Raw genomic sequence first — 19488 nt, forward strand, 5'->3', positions numbered from 1 at the left:
CCCAGGCTTCCAGGCCTCAGGCCTCAGTCTTGTCCACACAGGTGACTCCTCTCTGCTGGTCTCGTCTCTCTCCTCTCCCTCTGGGCACCTCTGTTCTGCCAGCTGCTCAGGCCTGCTGCCTTCTGAGCTCAGCAGCTTCTCCTCCAAACCAGGGAAGGGTCTGCAGGGCCCCAGAGGCCAGAGGAGCTGCTGCCCCAGGACTTAGCACCAGGCACAGAGTCGCAGGCTCCCACAGGAGCGAGGACACTTGCTAGCCTTGAGGGGGGCTTTTCAGCAGAGGCAAGATACCAGGCTGGCATCAGAAGGCATGATGCTCGGGAACAAGTGTCCCAGGAAAAGAGGTCACAGGGTCCAGGGAGAGGGAAGCTGAGAGCCCTGATGCCTTCGCCGTTCGCTTCCTCGAGGTTCGCTTCCTCGAGGGCTTGGGCGTCTGAGCTCCAGGCCTCGGCAGATTAGCCCCTCGGAATGCTATGTGAGTGGGGCTGGGTGGGAACAATGGCCTGTGGGTTAATAGCAGGAAGGGGGCAGGGTGGAGTGGCCTGGACAGGGCCTAGGTGACAGGATGGTCTAAGGCCTCAGAGCCCAGTGAGGCACAGCTGCGCAGGCTGGATCCTGAGAAGGGACTGCAGCTCCTGTTGGAGTGCTGGGGCTCTCCCGAGGCCCAGGCTGGCCGTACCAGGGTCCAGAGTCTGTCCCCTTCTTTTCTAAGTGACAAGATTTACCAGGAGCAGCAGGGACAGGCCCTCCTGTCCTGCCAGGAGCAGGCTCCGCTCCCAGCTCCACAGTCCCCCCTGGTGCACTGAAGCAGTCCTCGGGTTGGGGCACCTGAGAGCCCTCCCTCTCTGACACTGCAGCTCCGTAGTAGCAGGTGTTTGAAGGCTCATGCCCTGGTCACCCCCCAAGTCGCTGTGCAGGCTTCAGGTGCCAGCCCCTGGGAGGTGGTTGCCATGGTTACTGGGAAGAAGAGGCCATCTGCGTGGAGATGAAGGTCTCGATGACGCTGTGGTTGGATGGCAGCAGGTGGCTGTGGCCATTGGTGGATTCGGAGCTCTGGTACAACACCAGGCTGCTGGAGGACACTGCAGAGGCAAAGGAAGCTGCTGGCTGCCCGCCAAGCTTATCCTGACCCCTCCCACTCATCCCTGGAGGCACTGGGGGTGGAGGAGGTGGGACCTTGTCTTATTAACCCCCAGCAGACTCTGGGGCCACCCAGGGAGTGGCCTCAACATTTTAGTGGGAATGTTAGAGAAGCGCTGGTGACGTGGTGAGGTGGTTAATGTTATGTGTCAGCGTGGCTAGGCTGGAGTGTCCGGTCATTGACCCCAAGACTAGTCAGAGTGTTGCTGTGAAGGTGTTTTGTAGATGCGCTTAACACCTAGTCAGCTGACTTCAGCCAAGATGTCCCTCAGTACTGTGGGTGGGCCTCATCCCGTCAGGTGACGGCCTTAGAGCAAAGCCGAGTTCCCAGAGAAGGGTTTCTACCTCCAGACGGCGGCATCAACTCCGCCTGCATTGCCAAGCTGCCCAACAGCTTTCGGACTTGCCAGTTCCACAGTCACGTGAGCCAGTTCCTTAAATATGTATGTATCCTGTTGGTTCTGGCTTGGGAGAAGCCCAACAGATTCCCATGGTAAGAGAATGGGCTTTGAGTTTGGACCTGGGTTCAAGTCCTGGCGCTGCCACCTAGTAGCTGTCAGAGGCAAGGCCAAGTCCCTCACCTCCTTGAGTGTCTGCCTCTCACCTGTAAAATGACCGATCCTCACGGTGAAGCCCTCCCTGCAGCCACCGGGGCTCGGAAAGGGGCAACACCTTGCCCCAAGTTGCACATTAGCAGGTGGCCGCCCAGGCCTCCGGGCCCAGCACCCGGACTCTAAAGTGCCTGCTCTTCACCATGACCTTGTAGGGTGCAGACTTGGATCTTGGGGGGATGGAAATAAATGGGTGCAGTGGGACATGGTGGCCTGAGCCCACACTCTCTAGCTATGTGGAAACGTGAGTCCTTCCAATTTCCCCAGAGATTTCAGAAATCTGGATTTTTGTGTGAAAACCCCTAATTTTTAAAAGTTGGCAATGATTCAAAGAATGCTAAACCCTGAACCAAACCCACACATCAGGGGCCACTTCTGGCCACAACCAGCGGTTTCCTCTTCCCACGACTTTGTCTTTTTCCCTCAACCCAGTCAATGAGATACGATTCTGTAAGATGTGCTCATTTTTCTGTGATTTCACACCCCTCTTGGCTCACTTCAGGGGAGCACAGGGTGCCCTCCAAAATCTGCCTCATTACCCCCAACTCACAGTTTGCCCCATCAGGGGTGGGGAACCGTTTTTGTGCCCAGGGCCGTTTGGATATAACATTTGTGGGCCACACACAATTAACAACTTAAAAATTAGCCTGCTATACTTGGTCAGATGTTTAACTCACGCCTAGTGCCTTGGCAGGGCCAGGCCAAATGATTGCACGGGCCTTACCCAGCCTGCGGCCGGTCGTTCCCACCCCTGTTCACACACCCAGCAGGGAAAGGCGCTCACCGGGGGGGCTGGCGCTGAGCCTGTGGGAAGGCTGCAGGTGCTGGATGCCCGCAGGGTCCTGGCTGGGGATGTGGATGGTGGTGGCCTGAGATGCTGGCGTGTGAAGCCCAGACTCGCTGGAGGCCTCGGTGTCTGAGATGAAGACCTGGAGAACAGAGCCGCCTTCTGAGCCTCAGGGCGTTCTCTGAGGAGGGGCCCGAGGCGGGTGCAGGGCAGCCCTGGGCCTTACCTGCTTGGTGGGTGTGAGGCTGGCCAGGGCGCTCAGGTTGGTGGTGTCGGTGATGAGCATGGTCTGCAGGCCCGTGTGGGTGTACTGGGCCACCTCAGGCTTGTGGCTGTAAAGGGCTGGCCAGGAGGGAGGAGACAGAAGAGGGTTCAGACGTGGCACCCTGGGCAGGGCTGGCCCCTCCCAGGAGGGCTCAGGGCTGGATGCTCTGGGGAAGTGGGTGTGAGGCCTGGGAAATGGCCTGATGGGGCAGTGGGTGGAGACGCATGGCTGATTTCCAAAATGGAGCTCCAGATAGAGGGTTTGGACCCCCTCCCCAACTACAGGGGCCTGCTCAGCCCCTGCAGAGAGAAGCCGGGAAAGGCCGGGATCCCACACCCAGCTCCACCCGTCACCTGGAGACAACAGGTGTGAAAGGGAACAGGAGGCTAAACAGGCCTCAGAGGGGAAGGCCTGCCCCTGTGCACAAGGGGCAGCAGGGCGAGGGCAGCATATCTCCATGGCCAGGATGCCTCCGAACGTAACCCAGTTTCACCTCCTAGCCACCCCCACAGACACAGTAGAAAACTCATCTTCTCCCCTTGACAGATAAAGCCATAGCCACCACATACATAACTGCATGCCCTCAGTCAGATCACACAGGGATCCGCACAGGCCCAAGCCCTCTACCCCAAGGCCCAATTCGTAAGGTTGGCACTTTGGTGGCAGGATCTGACCTGAGCCTGAGGTGAGGTTATTTAAGTCTGTTTTTATTATTACTTTTGAAACGTATTTTTATTGATTTCAGAGAGAAAGGGAGAGGGAAAGAGAGAAAGAAACATCAATGATGAGAATAATTGATCTGCTTCCTGCACGCCCCCTACTGGGGATCGAGCCCACACCCCGAGCATGTGCCCTTGGCTGGAATTGAACCTGGACCCTTCAGTCCACAGGCTGACGCTTTATCCTCTGAGCCAAACCAGCCAGGGCTATTTAAGTCTTTATTAATCTACTTGGTGAAATTCTGCTTTTTGCTGCAGAAATTGTAGGGCTTGGTGACAGTGTTAACCCCACACGCTGCTGGGAGAGCTCTGTAATCTATGGTATGGTCCCTGTATTAACCTTGGAAAATCTGAAAATAGTTCATTCTGAAATACACATGGCCCAAGGGTTTAGAGAAAGACTCTGGCCTGTGTTCCCACACGTGGGCATACCCCTCAAATACCGATGAACTCCTAGGTGTGTTTCCACTCACACGGCACACACATGGCCACGTATTCACACATGGAAACACGTTCTGGCCACAGACACTCACCTGAGCCCCCTCCATCACAAGCACTCACACTTGTACCCACACACACAGGCCACAGTATCTGCGAGGCTTCCCTCCCCCCCCCTCCCCCCCCCCCCCCCGTGCTCACCGTGGGGGCTCTGCAGCTGCGCCATGGTGGCCATGAAGGGGTTCTGGGCCATGTGGCTCTGCACAGGAGACATGAGTGGCTGCTGGTAGGAAGGGTGCAGCGGCTGGGAGAACTGCACAGGCTGCAGGGTGGCCAGGCTGCTGCCCATGCTGTTGATGACGGGCACACTCTGCGCCTGTGTGGAGGCCAAACCTGGAGCGGGAGGGGCAGGAGTCAGCCAGGCCACCACGTCCACTGCCTCCCCGGGCCCCCTGGGGCACCATCCCCCCTGCCTCCCAGAGCCAGTGGGCTGGGGGAGGAGGGGAGGCGGACAGGAAATCCCTTTGCCCTAGGACCTGTCACTAACTCGTGGCCCTGGCAAGTCACCCCCCTTCTCTGAGCCTCTGGCTCATTATATGGGCAGGAGGTGGGTCCAATGGGTTCCCTGGAGCCCTGGGTTCCATGCAGTCAAGGCCCTGGGCTTCGTTCTGCGTTCCTCTCCCATCAGCTCCCATCTGCCTCATATACTATTGAGCGTCCATAATAGTTCCTGTCAGTGAAGTCCTCCGCGCTTTAAAGAAAAGCCTAAAGCCTGGAACACGTGGGTCCCCTCCTGCTGCTCCGTCTTCCCCTCAGCCGTTTGGTCTCAGGAGGCACCATGTGGCTTATGCATTGTTTACGTCCGCTCCCCACCTGAGCCGCTGAGGCTGGGCCTGTCTGGTTTACGTGTGTATCACCAGTGCACAGTGCGGCGCCGGCGCAGAGCAGGCGGTGAGTGATGCGTGAGCGAGCGCACGGCCCCAGAGGCTCTCGGGCTCGGTGCCCCGCCCGCCAGCTTACCAATGACCAGAGTGGAGGCGCCCGTGTTGGTGAACGGAGAGCCCAGGGAGGCAGGCTCCCCGGGCCCGATGGTCATGACCCCGGGGAGCGAGGCCATGATGAGGTTCTGGGGCTGCTGGCTGAGGCCTGGGGATGTCTGCTCCAAGCTGTGCAGTGCTGTCAGGGTGCTGACCGGGGGCAGAGGACCCCCAGTTGCTGAGACCTTGGAGGGGAAACCAAGCTGAGTGAGGAAGATGGGGTTGGAGGGTCTTACCCACCTGGGGCGGGCCGGGGGGGACACTCACCAGCTTGGCTTCAGTGCTCAGCAGGCTGTGACTGGGCTCCAGGCCTGTGGGGGACACTTGGTGCAAGGGTGTGGACACTGTCACCAAGGAACTGCCGCTGCTGGAGGGCACGTCCGCCCCCTCACTGGTTGCAGGCTGTCCATAGCGCACACCTGGAGTGGGAGCAGTGTGCAGCCTCAGCACCCCACTTTCCTGCCCTCCAGGGGCCTCGTTGGCTTGCTCAGGCCACTCGCCCCATCTTTCTTTATGCAGCCAGCAAACGGCTGGCATGTCCGCCTCCTCCCAGGCTCTGTGCTGCCTGCTTCTAACTCCTGAACACAGGGCTGCATCTCATTAGCTCCATGCCCCTGCCCAGGCTTTACCGACCGGCAGTAGGTGCTCAATAAAACCACCGAGCCGAACCGAACTGAAGCTAATGGACTGCAGCAAACTGAGCTGAACAGAAATAATTGGAATTAGTTTAATGAAACTGAATCTAGTTGAATTGAACCTGAAATACATTGAGCTTGAGTTTAATTGAATTGAATCAAATTGATTTGGATTGAATCGAACTGAGCCATTAACTGAATTTCCTTGAATTATATTAATTAAATTGAGTTGATTGGCAATTGGGTTGGATTAAACAGCACCAAATCTAAATGAACAAATTGGATTATAATAAACAGTAGAATTGACCTGAAATGAATTGAGTTTATTTGATCTGAAATGAATGAATTGAATTGAACCCAACTCAGAGTGAATGGATTTGAGTGGAGTGGAGAGTAATAGAGTGGATAGAATAGTGTAAATATACTGAGTGGCCAGATTATTATGATCTCTGAATGCATAATAATCTGGCCACTCAGTGTGTATGTGTGTGTGTGTGTGTGTGTGTGTGTATGTCTTTATATATATATATATATATTAGAGGCCTGGTGCATGAATTCATGCATGGGTGGGGTCCGGCCAGCCTGGCCAGGGGGAGAGGACATGGGCGGTTGGCCAGCCTGCCTGCTGGTCGAACTCCTGGTCGAGGGGACAATTTGCATATTAGCCTTTTATTATATAGGATATACACTGAGTGGCCAGAATATTATGTGTTCAGAGATCATAATAATCTGGCCACTCAGTGTAAAGTGGAGTGGAACCAAACTGAAGCGCTAAGAGGTTTGGGTAACTTTTGCCACTGGGATAGTGCTCTCCAATCTCCCACCTCCCCCCTTTTCCCTCCACCCACTGTCCCAATCCCCCTGCCCACATAGCACTCACCGTGGACCTTACTGGGGGAGAGGGCAGATGGGGGCAGGCCAGGGGAGCTGTGGGCGGGCAGTGCAGGGCCCGGGCCTGGCCCCGGCGGCGGCCCGCTGTATGTGTCCATGGCCAGCTTGTGCCGAAAGGCTTCTTCCTTGCGCCGATTGGCAAACCAGTTGTAGACACGCACCTCGGTGACAAGGTTGGAGCCCAGCCCCTGTGCCTGTGAGGGTGACACCCCTCTCTGGATGCACTCGGCCCTGCAGGAATAGCCACCGTGAGCCTCCAGCCCGGGCACCGAGGAGCCCTGTCCTGGGGGCTGGAGGAGTTCTGAGAAGCAGGGCTCTACCTGAGTGTTCGAGGCTAGTGCCTGGGCTGCAGCCCCACTTCTGCTCTGTGACTGTGTGACTTAGCCCCTCAGGGTCTCTAACCATAGAGGGAGCACAATAACCATCGGGTGGTAGTGAGGATGAATGAGATGCGTACCCACCCAAAACTGCTTGGATTGGGGTGTGTGTGTGTCAGAAATAGAGCTAGGTTTCAGACCCTGAGCCCGAGTTGAGACGGGGGAGCCTCCCTCAGGACCCAGAGCCACCTCCCCTTCCCCAGCCTTGCGCTGCCCAGACCAAACCAGCCCCGCTGCCCGCCGCCCTCCTACCTGTTGCACTCCTCCACCAGCGCCTCTCGCTCCTCCTTGCTGGGGTTCTTCTGCCTCTCATAGGCCTGGAACAGGATCTGCTGGGATGCTGGGCCCCATTTGAAACGGTTCCTCCGTCCCTTCTTGGTCGGCAGCTCATCTCCCGTGGGCTCCTCGATCAGCCCCCCCTGCCCAGCGTGGGTGAACTCTGCAGGCAGAGGCAGCTGTGAGCACCAGCCACTCCCGCCTTCCCCGCCTCAGCTGCTGACCACACTCCTGATGCTTTCTCATTCCCAGGGGCCGAGTCAGAGCAGCTTACAGCTAGAGCTTGGAAATCCTCTAATCCAGTGAGGACAGATGCACAGCACACGTGCCACCATGTTCTTAACCCGTGTCCAAGGCAGGCATCACTAATCAACCCCTGCACACTTTTCTACTGAGCCAAGCTCTGATCTCACTAGGCTCCAGGTAAGCATCAGCATTTGTTCACATTTGACACATATGCCATCCCATTTTACAGGTGAAGTTCAGGGAACTAAATATTTCTCTAAGGCCCTGACCGGTTTGGCTCAGTGGCTAGAGCGTCGGCCTGCGGACTCAAGGGTCCCAGGTTCGATTCCAGGTCAAGGGCATGTACCTTGGTTGCGGGCACATCCCCAGTGGGGAGTGTTCAGGAGGCTGCTGATCGATGTTTCTCTCTCATCAATGTTTCTAACCCTCTATCCCTCTCCTGTCCTCTCTGTAAAAAATCAATAAAATATATTTTAAAAATAAAAATAAATAAATATTTCTCTAAGGTTGCACAGAGCCGAATAGAAAATGGAAGCATGTCTCCTGAGTAGATTCTGAGCTATGCTCAACATTCCAGCCTGGGATGCATTCCAAAGCCTAAAGTGCATTGTTCGCCAGGAGAGAAAAGACCCACCAGCCTTGTCGACTGGTTTCACTTTAATGGAAACGAGTCCGTCAGCGTATCCCTGAGCAGGCCACCAAGGGCTTGGGACCGACAGGTGCCGGGCGTTCTATGAGCGGGAGGAAGGGAGGCTCTGAGCCAGGCATCTGTGGATATGGCTAGCATGGGCCTAAAGTTACTCCAGAACGGGGTTTGCAAGACTGGGACTGCTTTCGGACAAGGACATCTAATTTTTATTGTAAAGTCTTTCTTGTATTTTTTCTTCTTAACTAAGTGTGCATTGTCTTTTAAAAAGCTGGATGATTGCCCTAGCCGGTTTGGCTGGGTGGATAGAGCTTTGGCCTTCGGACTGAAGGGTCCCAGGTTTGATTCTGGCCAAGGGCACATGCCTGGGTTGCAGGCTCGATCCCTAGTAGGGGGCGTGCAGGAGGCAGCCGATCAATGATTCTCTCTCATCACTGATGTTTCTATCTCTCTCTCCCTCTCCCTTCCTCTCTAAAGTCAATTAAAAGATATATATTTTAAAAAGCTGGATAATTAATGAAAAGAAATATTAGAAATTACTTTATACATTGACAGGCTCAAAAGTGTGAACATGCACCTGGGATCTGGTGGGGGACGAGGCCTGAGTGGGAAGTCCTCCCTCCCTGAAGGTGGTGCGCTCAGGTCTTCCCAGGTTTGCAGGGGAGGACTCCCTGAGCACCTGCCTCGCCTCTGAGCCTTTACACATGCTGTTCCTTCTGCCCGAAACGCCCTTCTCCCTGGGTCAAAATTCAACTCGCACTTTAAGACCGAGTCTAAAGGCCACACTGCTAGTGTGAGCCCGCCTGTGCCCTGCCTCCCTGCGGAAGAATAGATTTCTCTCCCCGCTGCCGCCAGCTCAACACTTGGAAATAGAGTCCGGGCAGCACTGCCCCGGCCGGCACACTCGGGGGCTGTGACCTACAGCTGCGCTGTTCTCGCTGTGCTACAGAGCACGTCTCAGCACATCACACGGCCTCTCTCCTTCCCGCCAACTGCTCTGGGAGGCAGGCCCAGCTCATCCATCATTGGACGCCCAGGACCAGCCCGACTTCCCTCTCCCACAGTGCCTCGCGCAGAATAGAAATAAACGCTGGATGGGTCCCGCTGACCCTCCCTGAGCTGCCTGTCTGAGAAACGGGGTGGGGAAGCTCCCAGCACACCCCCCCCCCCGCCCCCCTCGAGCTGCAGAGAGCCGGGGCCTGCCAGGAAGACAGGGCTGCGGGGTTGTTACTTACGCTGAGCCACCTCTCGCTGCTTGCGGACGTACCAGGTGTACAGGGCGGCGCGCTTCTGCGTCTTCATGGGGGTGCCCTTGTTGAGGTGCTGGGACAGGTGCGACTGGTTGAGGCCGGTGGTGTCGACCACCTCCCGCTGCGGGATGTTGTGCTGCTGCAGGTAGGACTTGACCATCTTCGCCACGCGCCACGGGTCCTCCCTGGGAGGGGAACAAGGGCAGGGCCCGCTCAGTGGGGGGGTCCGGGTGCGAGGATCCCTGCCCACACTGAGGGTGGGATTGTGGATGAAAGCAGACCCTGACTCGGGGGCAGGGAGGTGACTCACGCCAGGACACAGGGACCCTGACACAGACGGGGGAAGGGACATGCAACACGCAGCCACGGGAGAAACATGTCACAGGCCCAGCCAGCCCCACAGACACAGAGCAGGTGCCAGTTTAGAAATGGTGACAGACACATGGCCACGGACATATGGGCGGCTCCCCTGGGGCGCACAAGCCTGCTGGGGAGGGGCCTCACCTGTGACTCCTCTAAAGCGCCCTCTCCCACCTGGCACTGTCGTTTGTGGCTGGGCCTTATCCACGGAGAGACTGTCAACGCCCTGAGGGCAGGGACTGGCTGGTTTCCAGCTCCCACAGGCCTGACATCCGTTGTGCCCCTGGTGAATGCATGGACTCACCACGAATGAATGAGTGGATGGGTGGGTGGGTGGATGGGCGGATAGTGGGTGGGTAGGTAGATGGATGGGTGGATGAGTGAGACCTACTAGGGGAAAAATTAGGTCTGAAAACAAGAAGAGAAATGGGATTCTCTCACTTTACAGCCCGGGCCACTGAGGCTAAGTGTACTTGAGTCACTTGCATCTCTTGCCCAAGGTCACGGGCCAGCCCAGCAGAGACACTGAGGCTCTCAGGGAAACATCACAGAGGGCAGTGCCTCCTGTAACCTGCACTACCCCAGGCGGCGGTCCAGCTGCTCCCCCAGCACCCGGGCAGGCGCTGGGTCTCCACAGCCTCAGGGGCAGGGGCAGGGGCCAGAGGCGGAGGACCTGTAAGAAAATGTGCATGTCTGGGCACCAGAATCCTCCTCTTGGGGCTGAGATTCTCTCCCTGGAGACTGGGGACCTGAGGCCACCTGTGGTCCGTATTTCTGTCCCCTGGTCACTGAGGAAAGGAAGGGGTCAGATCGCCTCTGCTGTGTGTGTTCTCTCTCCCTGCCCTGCTCCGGCCCAGCCGTCTCCCTTCGCCCTGTCCCGAGCCTCCGTTCCAAATACGTGTCAGAGAAGAGCAGCTCCGACCCCAGAGCCGAGACAGACTGGGATTGGAACCCAGGGCTGCGGGGCCCAGAGCCCGTGTTCTCACGCCCTCGCTCAGCAGTTTATTCTAGAATTGGAGGCTGCTGGCATGGGCACATGTGGCAAATGGCATGCATAGGAGGCGATTCGTCACCATGTGGCTTGGCCACAGCAGAAGACTGGAAACCACCACAGAGGGTGCTGATTAACGAAATTGCGGGGCCTCGGGTCGGCGCCTGCGGACACCCGCTGGGCACGCTCGGTGAGCGCCAGGTGGAGCCGTTTGTCTGGTAGGTTTGCTGGGCTGCTTCCGCGGAACATTTAATGGGATGAGAGATTTCTACACATTTGTGTCTGCATGACACAGCGGAAGGTCACAGGAGGAACTGGAGACACGGTGCCTCGGGGGAATGGAGTGCTGAGGACGGGGAGGGGGCAGGTTTTCGTTCCTGGTCCACACTTTTAAAATTATGTAACATGTTATATAACACCCGACACATGCACATATACTATTTAACACTGAATTCTAAAAAATTAAACGCAAACACCCCCACTGCCTCTCCCCCAGCCCTTCTCGCTGTCCTCAGAGGACCAGCCGGCCTGTCCCCTGGCAATGCCCTCTGCGCCGCGGGCACGCAGAGCCTCGCACCAGCTTTGGCCCTCTGCCTGCAGCGCCCAGGGGCAGAGGCAGGAGGGAACGGGAGCAGCCGGGAGACCAGTGTTTCTTGAGTTTGTGCTGCGAGCGAGGCGCTGGGCGAGAGCCGGTCATCTAAATCTGACAGCTGCCTTAGGACCGTGGTCGGCAAACTGCGGCTCGCGAGCCACATGCGGCTCTTTGGCCCCTTGAGTGTGGCTCTTCCACAAAACACCACGGCCTGGGTGAGTCTATTTTGAAGAAGTGGCGTTAGAAGATGTTTAAGTTTAAAAAATGTGGCTCTCAAAAGAAATGTCAATCGTTGTCCTGTTGATATTTGGCTCTGTTGACTAATGAGTTGGCCGACCACTGGGTTAGGAAGTCAGTACTACTTGTACGTCCATCTTACGGGTGAGGAAACCGAGGCTCAGACAGGTGAGCCTCACTTGTCAAAGGGACTCCAGAGTATTTCACTTTGCCCAGACCCCCCAGACTCTCCCCACGCTCCTCCCTCCTGCTCCCAGGAGCTCCCAGGCGCCTCTCCTGTCCACCTCCCCCACTCCCGGGTGCCAGTCACAGCTAGGAGGGAGGGCAGTACAAAGTCCAGCGTGTGATCCATGGCAAACATGCTTATCTGATTCCGGAGCTGGGCTGCGGATGGCCTCCCGCCTCCCCCACTGCAGTCATCACCCTCCTGAGCAACCCTCCCCCTTCCCTCCCCCCCTCCCCGCGCCCCCCTCCCCCTCTCTCTTCCTTTCTTCTCCAGAATGAGCTCAGTCTTGCTCTCAACAAGGCCTCTCCTGGCTCAAATGAAAGATTAACTGTCACTGTCCAGCTGACTCCGTGTGTGTGTGTGTGTGTGTGTGTGTGTGTGTGTGTGTGTGTGTGTCTCCCTGTCTCCTTCCCTCTCCTGTCTCTATGTCTCTCTGTTGTTCTCTCTGTCTCCTCCTGCCCCCCACCCCCCGCCACACCCCATACACTCAGTCTCCAAGGACATGACTCTTCAGGACAGTTTCTCCAACTCAGAACTAAGACGCCAGTCTCCAGGCATCCCCACTTCCGCCCTCATAGGCTCCAAAGTTAAGCCGGCCTGGGCTCCAGTCCCACCGCCGCACCCTCGCCCCTGAGGTGTGCATGCCCACGCCTCCTCTAACACGGCAAACCCCCGCCTGCCTCGGGGCTCCTGGGAGAACGGAATGAGTCTCCAAGCGGAGTGAAACGCTTACAGGGCCTGGCACGCAGTAAGTGCTCAGTGAACGGAACAGCATCCTGTAGTCCTGGGACCGAGGCCCAGGGATTCCAGGGCGTCCAGCGGGAGGCCACCCTGAAGGCCAGGGTGTGGAGGGAAGCGGAGTCCCCGTGCGGGCCCTGCGACCTCAGTGTGAATCTCAGCGGTGCCTGTTCTCCCGGGGGCCTTGGGAAGTTGCTTAGCCTCCTTAGGAAGTTGTGTGCCTCAGTTTCCTCAACTGTAATATGGAGCTAACAGTAAATACCTCACAGGAGGAGGAAAGGAGTCAAACACATCTGTAAGCCCCGCCGATCTCTGAGGCGCGCACGGAAGTGAGTTGATGGTGAAGCTGAACAGCCAGAATGCCTAGGGCGGGTAAGGAGGGAGATAAACGTATCACGGACAGACGTGCAACCTGGAGGGTGCTGTGCAGAGTGTGTGGCTGGGAGGACCCGGGTCCAAGTCCTGGCCGGACTGCTTTGCGAGACCTTGGGCAAGTCACTTGGCCTCTCTGAGCCTTCATTTGCTCACCTGTAAAACGGGACCACTCCTAATAGCCACGCCCATTACCACGTATGCGCACCCCATGTTATCGTGTCATCTCCACCTTGTAGAGGAAACGGGGGCTCAGAAAAGTGAAATCACCTGCCTGCGCTAGAGTTGGGGAGCTGGGATTCGATCCCAGGCAGGCTGGCCGCCGTCAGGGATATCCCACCTTGGCCACTGAATTCCTGGGTCCCAGTGCGTTGGCACTGTCCAATAGAGAGGACAGAGACTTTCAAGGTTGAGGTTTGAGCTGTTCAAGGACAGGGAGGACCCAGGAGGTCACCCAGGCAGGAGCCCCAGGTACAGGCTCCTCCCTCGGCCATAGCAGCAGGTGTCCCAGGGCCTCAGAATCCTGGTCACTCATTCATTCGTGCTGTGTGGGCTGGACAGTAAGGGTAAGAGTGCTGAACGAGGCCACAGGAACCCTGCGCTTGAAGAGCTTCTGTGTTCATGGCAGAAGATAGAAAACAAAGTAATGATAAGAGACAGGAGAAAGTAAAGGAAGGTGGTTGAAGAGGGACTGGGATAGAGCCTACCTTGAGACGAGGCAGTCAGGGAGGGCCTCCCTGAGGAGGTGACATTTGAGCAAAAGGAAGAGAAGGAATTGGCCATGGGAAGATCTGGAAAGAGGGTTCCAGGCAGAAGGAGCAGCATGTGCAAAGGCCCTGAGAATCAGCAGAGTGCGTGTAACTGGAGGAAAGTCGGGGGTGGGGTGGGGGTGAGGGAGGCAGTCCCTCAGAAAGAGGTCAGGAAATCAGGGCCAGGTGTTTGAATTCCAGTCACTGTCCAGGTAGGGCCAAGAAGAGACTTGCCCAAGGTCACGCAGGGAACTGAGGGTGGAGATGTGCGGTGGCCTCAAGCACAGGGCACCTGGGAGACCCGGGCCGCGGGACCCACCCTGTCTCTTCCCACCCACTGTCTTCTCCAGAGCAGTGACTTCCACTGGAAATCCTCCACCCAGGCCCTCATCGGGGTCCCCCACCCCTCTCCTTCCTGCGCCCTGAGACCACAGGCCCCACTCTATCCCCTCAGGGTGGTTTCAGGTCCCTTTTGTTACCTGAACAATAAGTAACCCAGGTAGTTAGTTATAAACTCCGCAGGAACAAGGAGCTGGTTGATAATTTATAGCAACATCTCAAATTTAAATGGAAAGTAAATAGCATGCTGTTAGCATTAAAGAAAACCCAGTCTGGGCGGCGGGGGGCACTCCAGCCTCCGCTCAGCTCTCAGCTCGGGGCGCCTCACTCTCCCCAGCCCTTTCCTCTACTCCTCTGCTCAGCTGGCTCCTCCAGGTCCCCCATCTCCCCTGCGTCCTCTTTCTCAGCGTCTCCCCTCTCTCCCTCAGCCTCCAGGCTTCGGCTGGTCGCAGGGAGCACTTTGACCTCTGCTCCCCCCTCAAGTGCTGTGGATCAAGCCTCCCCCATCCACCAACCCACCCAAGGGACTGCTGAGCAAGAGGCCCCACCCAGCCAGGTAAGAAGGCCCTTGGCACCCCGTCTCCCACTCCCACCTGAAAGCCCCCATTCCCATGGGGTCCTGAGCAGGTCTGGCCCAGCCCCAGCCCCAGCCCCAGCCCCAGCCCCAGCCCAGCTGCCCTCACCCTGGGCCGGCCTGGCCTGCCCCTTTGCCCCTCCCCTGCAGCCCAGCAGGGCCCTTTGCCCTCCACTTCCTGCCAAGTCAGGGGGCTATCTGCCCCCCTGCCCCCGCCCTGGCCCTCACGGCCGGCCGACCCTGAGGACTCCCAGGCGGGGACCAGCCCTCCCCCACCCTAAACTGGGATCAGGACCTCGGACAGGAAAGAGATGGTCCCCTGGAGAGTGTCTTGGGACTCTTCCTCAGAACCCCTCCTCACCCCCCGCTGGCCCGGCCCCCACTTAACAGAAGGGTGTGAAGTCCCAGCTGGGTGGCCTTAATCAAGCCACTTCCCTTCTCTGGGCCTCAGTTTCCTCATCTGAGAAGCAGACTTATCCATAGCTTCCTCCCAGGTTCAATCTCAACATTATCACATGTGAAACCTCAGCACAGAGCCCGGCTCTTAGGATGGGGGCTAAGGAGGCTTTGGGAAGGGAAGTTCTCGCGGTCCCTTGCCCCCTTTCCCCACCCCCACCCCAGCGCTCCCCACCCCCATCCCCCGCTGGGTGGGAGGTTCATTGGCCCAGGCCTTCCCAGGCCACCATCCCTACAAGTTAATGATCACAGGCCTTATCAGAGCCTTTTGCCATTTATAAATTTATAAAACAAAAGAGAAATAATAAAGCCTGTGGGTAATAAGTAACCAAGTCAGCTCTGCTGAGGAGAGGGGAGGCATCAGGCTCAGACCCACTCCGTTCTCCGGGAGACGGGGAGCCAGCCAGTGGACGGGGTACACAGCGGGAGGTCTCTGATGGCGCCTGCTGGTGAGGTGGAGGCCTGAGGCTGTGCTGGGAAGGAGAGCTCCTGCCCTGCGGCTCCCTCTCCCTCAGGTAAGAGGGACCTGGCTGAGTGCTGAGTCCCCAGGCGACCAGGGGCGCCCCCAAAGCCCCAGCCTGCCCTCCCCAGCGGTGCTTCCGGGCCGGAGCTTGCCGTCTGAATGCTGACAGGGACGTTAGGGCTCGGGGCATGGAAAGAGCCGCGGGGGCTAAAAGTCCACGGCCTCTGTTCTCAGGCCCGTGATCAAGTCTCCTGTTTTCCCCACCCCGGGCTCCCCCGGGCTCCCCTGGGCTCCCCTGGGCACGGCGCTTCCCAAGTCCCGGGCTGAAGGCGGCTCCTGGGGCCGCGGGCTCCGAGGAGGACCTGAGCTCCTGGGCCTGTCCCCTTCCCGACACCTGGCTACGGGACGGCCGGCACTCGGCCTGGGCAGGGCCGTCAGGGCTGAGGGTGGGCTCTGGGGCCCGGGAGCCGGGGCAGGGCCGTCGGGGCTGAGGGTGGGCTCCGGGGCCCGGGGGCCGGGGCAGGGCCGTCGGGGCTGAGGGTGGGCTCCGGGGCCCGGGAGCCGGGGCAGGGCAGGGGGACTTACTGCAGCAGGCTCTCCACCACGGCCTTCTGATGGGCCGCCTCCTCGGGGCTGAGGTTCTCCAGCTCCTTGAGGATGGGCGGCGTGAAGTCTTCCCCGTCGTCGTCCGTCTCATCCTCAGAGCCTCTCGTCTCCCCCAGCCCGTTGGGCAGCTCGGCCAGCTCCCCTCGAGCGCCGCAGGACTCCCCCTTGTCCAGGGAGCCGTCTCCAGCCAGCAGGTAGGGCCCCGGCTCCCCCAGGGCCTGGATCAGCGCCTCTTTGCTGAGGCCGGACTCCAGCAGGGCGGCCAGCAGCTCGGCCTGCAGCTGGCTCAGCTTGGAGACCATGGCTCCGCCGCCGCGGCCACGCGGCCGGGCCCCCGCGGCCTCCCCGCGCCTGGGCTGTCCGCTTGCTAGCCCGGCGGCCGGCGGCACGAACCACGCTCCTTGCGCCCACGGCCCCCCAAAACCCCACTCGCCAAGTCCTGTGGGTGCCCCCAGCCCCCAACCCTGGCCCCAGCGGCCCGTGAACCAGGGCCCCTGCCCGCTCTGTTTACATTGGAGCCGGGGAAATTCTCCAAGTTCATATTTATCCGTGCGCTTCGCGCAGGGACTGAACTTTGGACTTCAGCCCTGCAGAGTGCAGGCCTCATGGCCGCACAGAGGGACCGTGAGCCATGGCCTCGGGGGAGTGGGCAGAGCCGAGGGTGGGGGAGGCGGCGGGGGCCCGGGGAGCTGGGGTGGAAGGTGCTGGGAGCCACAGAGGCCTCGCTGAGCGGCATCGGCACCCCCCCTCCACCCCCCCCCCCCCTCCCCCGCCAGAACCTGGTTGTAGGGGGTCAGGCTGAGGCAGGAACGCAAAGCAGCAGGTTTGTCTTAGAAACAGGAGCAGCAGGGAGTTTTAGCAGGTGGGCCAGCTCTCCTCAAAGGCAGGGCAAGGTCACAGCCATTTTGGACCTACCCCCTCAGGCCCGACACCAGGCCTCCCCATAGGAAAAGCTGTGACTTAAGTCTACTGCGTCCCAGGGCTGGGGCCAGGTCTGTAACACCCGCCATCGCTTCACTGTATCCCCGTGAGCTGTGAGTAGGCACAGGAATTATCCCCATTCCACAGAGGAGGGAACTGAGGCTCAGGGCTCTGAGAGGGTGAGTAGCTAACGAGGGACGAGACTTTTGGGTGGGAATAGGATGAAGCCAGTCAGGCACTTGACTCAGGCACATATTTTAAAGGGGAACCAAAAAAATTCAGTAATCAAGAAAAATAATAGTTTTTTATAGTGTATTTAAAAATTGAAATGAATGCAAAACCGAAAAGCACTAAAAACGTATGTCCACACAACAACTCGCGTGTGAATGTTCATAGCAGCACTATTCCCAGGAGCCAAAGAGTGGAAAAAACATAGACACCATGCAGGTATAAGTGGATGAATAAAACGGGGTCCCTCCATGCAGTGGTATGTCATTTGCCCATTAAAAGGAAGGAAGTGCCAATACAACATGGGTGAGCCCCTGAAGACGTGGTGTGAGTGAAGGAAGCCGCCAGAAGGCTGCATGTCCTCTGATTCCATTCATATGAAATGTCCCCACAGGCACAGCCATAGAGACGGGGCGGGGGGAGGGGGGAGAGGGCGGGACAGGAAACGGAGTAGCGCTTAATAGGCCAGGGGTTTCCTTGGCGATGATGGAAATGTTCTGAGATTGATCGGATGACAGCACACAACTCTGAATACGCTGAAACCCACTGAAGGGGTGACCTTTATGACACATAAAGCAATAAGATAAAATTTTAATTAATGCAAAACATCTGCAATGAACAAAACAGCAACATTTTAAATACAGACAGGCTCCCACTTTTCCTCATCTCCCCCAAGTCCCAGCCCTCACGCCCGCACCCACCCTCCCCTCGTCCAGTAAAGCCCTGACAGAACCTGCAGCGGGTCCGGGGTGGCCCTGGGCCCCAGGACGGGGTGGGGGTGGGGGGCGCACAGGAGCGGGCAGCGGGGTGCCGAGGGCCCCTTCTCTCAGGGTCTGCAGACCTCGCTGCTGCTTGGCCCCGGAGGAGGGGAGAAGGTGCCATTGGCCCCTGTCACCAGGCGAGGTCAGAGGTCAGGGGTGGGTTAAAGGTGATGATGGAGCTCTCTCCCTCCGGTCCGCTCCTGGCCACCTTCTCAGTCTGGCCCCTCCCATACCTGGTGCCCCTGTCCCCACCTAACGCGCTGGACAACGGCGCTGCCCGCCACGGAGCACTGGCCACGTGTGGCCACGGAGCCTGGGACTGTGGCTGCGGCCACTGGTGGACATGATAATCGTTTGGCTATATTAGGTGAAATTTTACATTTTAAAACATTTTAAAATTCAACATTAGGTTAATTTCACCTGTGTCTTTTTACTTTTGGCAGTTTACTTTTTACGTTTTACTCCCGAAAAATTTAAAATTACGCAGGTGGCCCTAACTGGTTTGGCTCAGTGGATAGAGCATCAGCCTGCGGACTGAAGGGTCCAGGGTTCAATTCCGGTCAAGGGCATGTACCTTGGTTGCGGGCACATCCCCAGTAGGGGGGTGTGCAGGAGGCAGCTGATCGATGTTTCTCTCTCATCGATGTTTCTAACTCTCTATCCCACTCCCTTCCTCTCTGTAAAAGATCAATAAAATATTTAAAAACAAATAAAACAAAATGACGCAGGTGGCTCACAGCACCCTTCTATTCCCGCGTGTCCTGTTGGTTGTTACGGCCTGTCTTCCTCTGCTGGAGGGGACGGCCGGAGGCAGGGCGTCCGTCTGTCCGTGCACTGCCGCCCTCCCAGGGCCTAGAGGAGGCCTCACACACACCGATGCTGAGGAAACGCTTGTTGGATGACTCAGTGTCGCCGCGCGCCCGCTGTTAGCTGTGCGCTGAGCCGCGGTCTCTCGGGCCGGTCGGGGAGTCGGAGCTGTGGTTCTCCCGTGCTGCAGAGGGGAGGAAGGCTCCCGGGCTGCAGAGGGGAGGAAGGCTCCGGGGCTGCAGAGGGGAGGAAGGCTCCGGGGCTGCAGAGGGGAGGAAGGCTCCGGGGCTGCAGAGGGGAGGAAGGCTCCCGTGCTGCAGAGGGGAGGAAGGCTCCGGGGCTGCAGAGGGGTGGAAGGCTCCGGGGCTGCAGAGGGGAGGAAGGCTCCGGGGCTGCAGAGGGGAGGAAGGCTCCGGGGCTGCAGAGGGGAGGAAGGCTCCGGGGCTGCAGAGGGGAGGAAGGCTCCGGGGCTGCAGAGGGGAGGAAGGCTCCGGGGCTGCAGAGGGGAGGAAGGCTCCGGGGCTGCAGAGGGGAGGAAGGCTCCGGGGCTGCAGAGGGGAGGAAGGCTCCGGGGCTGCAGAGGGGAGGAAGGCTCCGGGGCTGCAGAGGGGAGGAAGGCTCCGGGGCTGCAGAGGGGAGGAAGGCTCCGGGGCTGCAGCGGGGAGGAAGGCTCCGGGGCTGCAGAGGGGAGGAAGGCTCCGGGGCTGCAGAGGGGAGGAAGGCTCCGGGGCTGCAGAGGGGAGGAAGGCTCCG

The 19488-nt window shown here is 58.5% G+C and overlaps 1 protein-coding gene across 2 annotated transcripts; it reads right to left on the minus strand.

The window, feature by feature from the left end:
- Nucleotides 1-951: 951 nt before the first annotated feature.
- Nucleotides 952-16320, minus strand: HNF1A (HNF1 homeobox A). Of its 2 annotated transcripts, XM_008142794.3 has the most exons (10): nucleotides 15998-16320; nucleotides 9301-9500; nucleotides 7150-7336; nucleotides 6510-6751; nucleotides 5262-5413; nucleotides 4978-5179; nucleotides 4159-4350; nucleotides 2762-2877; nucleotides 2533-2677; nucleotides 952-1079 (listed from the first exon to the last, which is right to left on the minus strand). In XM_008142794.3, the coding sequence occupies exons 1-10, from the start codon at nucleotides 16318-16320 to the stop codon at nucleotides 952-954; spliced, it is 1887 nt and encodes a 628-aa protein (XP_008141016.1). The 2 variants fall into 2 exon arrangements, with proteins under 2 accessions (XP_008141016.1, XP_054568611.1); XM_054712636.1 differs by lacking the exon at nucleotides 4159-4350.
- Between the last annotated feature and the right edge of the window lie 3168 nt (nucleotides 16321-19488).

Source organism: Eptesicus fuscus, chromosome 23 (genome assembly GCF_027574615.1).
Source record: "Eptesicus fuscus isolate TK198812 chromosome 23, DD_ASM_mEF_20220401, whole genome shotgun sequence".
NCBI classification, from domain to species: Eukaryota; Metazoa; Chordata; class Mammalia; order Chiroptera; family Vespertilionidae; genus Eptesicus; species Eptesicus fuscus.

Excerpts from the sequence above, each read along its gene's own strand:
- HNF1A (XM_008142794.3), bottom strand. The coding sequence starts at position 16,320 with ATGGTCTCCAAGCTGAGCCAGCTGCAGGCCGAGCTGCTGGCCGCCCTG. Across the intron at positions 6,752-7,149 it reads CTGGTGGAGGAGTGCAACAG|GGCCGAGTGCATCCAGAGAG; the intron begins GTAGGAGGGCGG and ends CTATTCCTGCAG. Across the intron at positions 2,878-4,158 it reads GCAGCTGCAGAGCCCCCACG|CCCTTTACAGCCACAAGCCT; the intron begins GTGAGCACGGGG and ends CCTCCTGGCCAG.